Source organism: Acomys minous, assembly GCF_964271855.1.
Source record: "Acomys minous genome assembly, chromosome: 14".
Classification (NCBI taxonomy): domain Eukaryota; kingdom Metazoa; phylum Chordata; class Mammalia; order Rodentia; family Muridae; genus Acomys; species Acomys minous.
The window spans coordinates 66,225,937-66,231,936 of record NC_140496.1 but is presented as its reverse complement, the minus strand read 5'-3'; the positions used below and the strand labels follow the sequence as shown (position 1 = coordinate 66,231,936).

Here is a 6,000-nt window from a genome sequence, read left to right as displayed (position 1 = left end):
CACTGAGGGACGGTAGCCTGTAAGGTGAAATAACCCTTTCCTCCCTACGTTGCTTTCGTTCAGAGTGTATTGTCATAGCAACAGAGAGGACACTAGGACAATTAGAAAACAAGCCATTTTAAAAACAGACGAACACCTTTAATACAGACGAGCGGTGACCATGTAGCAATATCAGAATACTGTAGCTTCACTAGGAGGCTTCCCCCCCCAAAGACACAAGAGGCACAGATAAATCAATCATACCTTACACACGTGGTCAACAGGGGACAATTTAATTTCATAATGAACTATGAATATTTTCATAGTTTTCACCAGCTTAAAATTCCAAAAATATTAACAGATTATGCATCTCCATAATTTTTATGAGTAAAAAAAAGAATGAATCATGTACAAATAGAGTCCCTTCCTTTCCTTACATAGTACAAAAATACCAAGACATTAGCAGGCATTGGGAATACAAATCAAACTGTATTTCAGAGTAAGTTTCATAAACACAAACCATCTTTTCCCTTGGTTCAAAAAATAAAAGAGGTAGGTAGGTTAAAGATTTCCATGCCACTATATTTTTCAGAAAACAATTATAACAGAATTTACCAGAAACTAAATGAGTTTATGGACTAAATCTTAAAATGCTAAAACTACCTTTTTTGTTTGTTTATTTGTTATGGTTTTTTGAGACAGGGTTTCTCTGTACAGTCCTGGCTATCCAAGAACTCTCTCTCTGTAGACCAGGCTGGCTTCGAACTCAGAGATCTGCCAGACTCTGCCCCCTGAGTACTGGGACTAAAGATGTGTACCAATACTACGAGGCTAAGAATATAAAATATCTTCTTATAAAAGAAATAAAATTTTTCTAAGTTCTAATAAAAACAAATCACAAAAGATAATTAACTACAAAATCAGCTTTAATTAAAAAATGAAATGCTAATGACATTACAAATGTTCTGTCATCTTAAATTTTAAGGCAAGTGAAAATGTAGGTGTATAAACTTACAAATTGAGCCTTTCATTAAAATAAGTAAGATGAGTATATTCTACTACTGAAATGTGCTGGTGTCTTAGCTTTGTGATGCCCCATTTGAGAAGCACAGGTTCAAACTTCAACACTAAGAGGGAAGCAATGAGGCCATTCACCTGAAATCAACACTCAGGTTATGAAAAGAGCAATTTCAGATTTCTATAAAGGTTCCAAGGAGCCTTCCTGATTAAGAGGACTTGATTAAAAGAGTTTAAAAAATGAACAAAACTAAGATGCTCTCTGGGAAATTATATCAGTCAATGGTTCTGTCCATTGGTGTTTTCCAAAGCAATGACAGAATTAATAGGATCTTCAAAATAATATTTTGTGTCAATAATTTGACAACATATGACAACCAGTGTCTAAAATTGGGGACCAAATAGCAAAGCAAGTAAAAAGAAGCATGTGTACTGAAATAAATAATTCTCTCACTGCTCTTCCACACACAAATCTGGCTTCTATAATTCATTCCTATTCTGCTTACAGATGAGGATATAAACTACGCAAGGTCACTTTTAAATACAGTGATTTTTCTACTAATGTTTCTGTTGGGAAATTTTACATCTATAAAGACAGCTAAAATAAATAAAGCAATTTATGTCCCAAGCTTTTCTGATCATTTTGTTTTGTTTTTTTTTTTAATGGCTGTAAACAAACTGGCATAACTTTGAACCAGCCAGAACAAAGATTAGTGATTTTAGAACGCTACCACACAAAATGATTTCATCTTAAGTCAGTACATTTTCGGATTTAGGATGCATTGCACGAATCTTTACCAGCAAAAATAAAGTACAATTTTGTGGACTCTTCACTTATTGAAACTGTGATTTTGAACATTACCGGAGATAGAAAGCTGAACACAAAAGCCTGACGTGACTGTGGATACACGCCTCCTTTCGACAGGGAAGAAGTTTCTTTTGCAATAGGCGTGCTGCAATCCCAGCAGCCACTGGGAGAGCGCTGACAGTCTCCATCTTCAAGGCTTTGACTGGTCACTTCTGAGCTACTCCTAGCGTCTGCTTCATGTTTTCGTACACCACATAGCTGATGCCCACAGCAGGGAGCACCTTCATGAAGTTTGGGGTGATGCCTCTGTAAAGTCCTGACACCCCTTCTTTGGAGATTATTCGCTGAAAAAGGCCAACCATGCTCAGCTGTGGGGCTCCTTCTCCCATGGCTAGCAAACAGATAAGCAAACAAAGAAAATCGATAAATAAAAGGAGGGGCGGCGAATCCAATATTCAAGTATGTCTCGTTATTATTACAGCAGACAACCGAGGATTCAGAGCGGTGTCTGGAACACAACGAATGGATAAAAAAAAAAATCAAGTTCAAAAGCAACTCTTTGTATAGCACCCACCACAAGGACAGGCGCAGCAGCTCATTATCAATTGCTGTGTGCTAGATACTGGGTTACTTACTTTCCATGCTAGTCCTTCAGAATAAATACATGTATTTCATACATGAAGAATTAGACACTTGGAAAGATAGGGAGCCTTGTCCTGAACCCCTAGTTAGCAAGTAGCAAAACTGAGAAGCTGTGGTTGGTGATGCCCAAGCCCATCACTTCTAACCACATGACTGTGCCGCTGCACACAGGCCAGCGAACATTTTGTGAAGATGTACGGACAGAGGGAAATACTGTGGGACACGCCGTGACATACGACAGCTTCCACCAGTGTCAGAGGGCAGGTATGAGGGGACAGGAGGTGAGTGGGACTGGGGTACATAATATAAAACTCACAAAGAACCAATAAAAATGTTTTAAATTTTTATTTGGATAATAGGAGAAGGGGAGATTTGGGGAAGTTTAGAAAGAGTAGAGTACTAGGCCTTGTAATTCTCTCAATAGGGGGAAGTGGGGGGAAAAAAAGCAGGAAAAGAAAAAGGAGGTGGCGAGGGAGAGAAGGAGGCAGCTCACGTACAACAAAAGGCAAAGGCCGAAAGAGGCATGGGGGAGGGGACCTTGGAGATTGTTGAATGTGATTTTACCCACAGAGAGTACCAAGGGGGCTGAAGATGCCCACATGTTGGGAAGCGATTTCCTCCAAAATGGAAGCATCTCCATGGGATTGAGGACCCTCCTAAGACTCAGGAAGTAAACAAAACTTGCTAAGCTCAGATAGCTTCTGCTGACTCACAGGGCTGCTCCAGCGCACAGGAGACTCCAGTGCAAGTTTCTTACAGGTTATGCAGGGAGCTCCAAGGACTCCACTTCCATGGCTGGTTGCAAGGTGGGCTGCTGGCGGCGCAGCTGTCTTTGCGTCCCTCAAGCCCCTGTAAGTAGCTATCGGCCACACTCCAATGATAACCTCAGCAAGCTCACCGATGCACTATGCGAGACGTGAGTGAGCCTGTTTGTTTGGTCTGCCCTTGCCCTAGCTGGGCGAACGGACATCTGTTCACTCTGGCGTCCACAGGAAAAGTCACACCGCAGCATAGTGGGGGTCAGGAAATGGAGACAGAGCTAAAATTGAGCCATGGCATGGTTGCTAAAGACTTCAGAACTCCCACTGAGAACTTTGGAATTTATTCTGGAAACTCTAAAGAGTGACCAAAAATGTCTGAAGAGATATGAAATGTTTGGGCCTTAATGAAAAATGGCAAATCCTGGCAGCCAGGCTAGGTCAGGTCTGGAGCTAATGGGGATGGGGGGGGGGGGGGAGTTGAGAGGGGGCGGTCCTTACTGTACAACAGTTTAAATCCAAACTCCAGCCCGACGCCCACTCAAATGGACATTCCCTAAAGGTTTTGTCTGTTAATCATTTGTCAAATGTGATGACATTAGTATCAAGTTCCCAGCATGGTCACAGGGCTACGTGGGAGACTGTGTGCATTTAGTTTGCTATTTTGCATTTCTCTCTGCAGCCACTGTTGCCTCTCAGCTCCTCAAATACACCACCGCAGTTCTGTGGCCACTGCACTCCTAGGCTTCAGCTAAGAAGGAGGTGTTTTAAAGGGCCATTTTCTGGTTGCATCCACATCTTTTCTGCTCTACAGTGGCCAGATTCACACCTGACTTGCTGTATTCTCTAACCCTGTCCGAGTGACAGCTCAAGTATGTCGACAAGTAACTGACTGCTTTGTTGAAGGAGACAATGACTGCATTGGGAAGAGGTGTTGGGGTGGAGCCACAGATGCCCAGTATTCATAAGAGAAATTCCAGTAGATGAAGGTGACCAGGGAAAAAGGAAGAAAGAAAAAAGGAAAACAAAGATTGCATGGCAGGAAACAGGAAGACAGTGGCCGGGGAATGGCAGGAGAGTGAGGGTAGTCAGCCCAGGAGCCAGCAGAGAGAATGCCACAGAGAGGAGGGCTCAGTGCCAAGCTTGGGGTCTGAACAGCACTGATAAATAGTCCAGACACTGCTTATTTTGAGAGTTTAGTAAATGCCAAATTCTTTACACAGACTGCTGCTATTTTAATCCCAGCTCATGGAAGACAAAAGTGAAAAAAGAGACATGTAGCAAAGACCCGAACCAAAATCTACTAGATGTCAAACCTTATGCTCTTAAAAAGTTTGGATTATTTCTTTAAAAAGAGGCACAATAACGAGAGAGAGAGAGAGAGAGAGAGAGAGAGAGAGAGAGAGAGAGAGAGAGAGAATATATACATAGATGTGTGTTCCAAAACCATGAGTGACACAAAGTGTCATCACAACCATCCCAAAACCCACACTCACCTTGTGCCTGCATGCGAGTCCTCACCAAAGCCAGGGGGTAGCTGGCCAGCTGCCCGCAGGTGCTGGACAGGGCTCCACAGCTCAGCAGCACCACCACACCAGGGTTGGCAGAGTCTTTTGCAAAGTTATCCAGCCAGTAAGACTTCAAAAGCTGCCTCAAAAACAAAGAAGACATCAACAAATGAGGTAGTCAGCCACCATGTTCACCCAACGTGAACACCTTCAGGGTTGTTTCACATAGTCAATCAACTCTTTAAAAGTAAAATATTCTAAGTATGAAAATATGCTAATATACTTTTTAAAACTATATACCTAGTTGTAGTGGTTTGAATAAGAACAGGCTAATGGCCAGGCGTGGTGGTGCACACCTTTAATCCCAGCACTCGGGAGGCAGAGTCAGGCAGATCGCTGTGAGTTTGAGGCCAGCCTGGTCTACAAAGTGAGTCCAGTCAGCCAAGGCTACACAGAGAAACCCTGTCTTGAAAAACAAACAAATAAAAAAAAACAGAAAACAAAACAAACAAACAAAAGAATAGGCTAATGGGTTTGAATACTTGACCCTCAGTTGGTGGAATTGTCTCGGAGCTATGTCACTGAGGTTCAAAAGCCCGCTCAGTCCCAGTTGGCTCTCTCTGGCTCTTACTTGTGGGTAAGAATGTTAGCTCTCAGCTGCTGCTACAGCGCCATTGCCTCCCCGGCTATGAGCCCTGCTGTGATGGTCATGGTCTCACCCTAAAGTGTAAACCCCAAACAAACGTTTTCTTTTATAAGTTGCCTCAGCTGTGGCATCTTATCAGAACAATGAAAAAAGTAGCCAGCACTCTAGCTTTTATTTTAAGTGTTTTGGGTTTGTTTGTTTGTTTGTTTGTTTATTGTATTTCTCGATGCAAACCTTATGGGCCGGGAGGAGGCAGGGTATTATATTACAGGTGCTAGGATCAAACAACAACAAAAGAACCCTGCTAGCCGAGAACAGCATATTGACAAAACTGTCCTTTGACTCTAAAAGGAGAAATTAAGGAGAAATAAAGCTGAAATAAAGGATAAATGAAAGCTGAGAGACTGCACCACCACTAGATCTGCAGGAGATGACAAAAGGCATCCTTCAGTCTGAAACCAGAGGGCAATAAGCAGTAAAAGAAAACGCAAAGAAGTACATGATAAAAGTAAATACACAGAAAGTTACAGTCTTATAATATTGTAATACAGGTATGTAAATGCCTTTGAAATATGGTAGAGAATTCAAAATAAAAGCATGAGAACTCATTGTAAGCCCATGTTAGAGGACATACTATAAAAA

The 6,000-nt window shown here is 42.0% G+C and overlaps 1 protein-coding gene across 1 annotated transcript in view; it reads right to left on the bottom strand.

The window, feature by feature from the left end:
• Window positions 1–256: 256 nt before the first annotated feature.
• The window catches only part of LOC311583757 (mitochondrial adenyl nucleotide antiporter SLC25A24), a 35,683-nt gene continuing 29,939 nt past the window's right edge, over window positions 257–6,000 (bottom strand). Inside the window, exons 9-10 of the mRNA XM_084757598.1 lie at window positions 4,701–4,851; window positions 257–2,195 (exon numbers count right to left, since the gene is read on the bottom strand). Coding sequence (XP_084613724.1) covers window positions 2,011–2,195; window positions 4,701–4,851 — 336 coding nt within the window. The 3' untranslated portion in view covers window positions 257–2,010. The remainder of the gene's footprint in view (window positions 2,196–4,700; window positions 4,852–6,000) is intronic.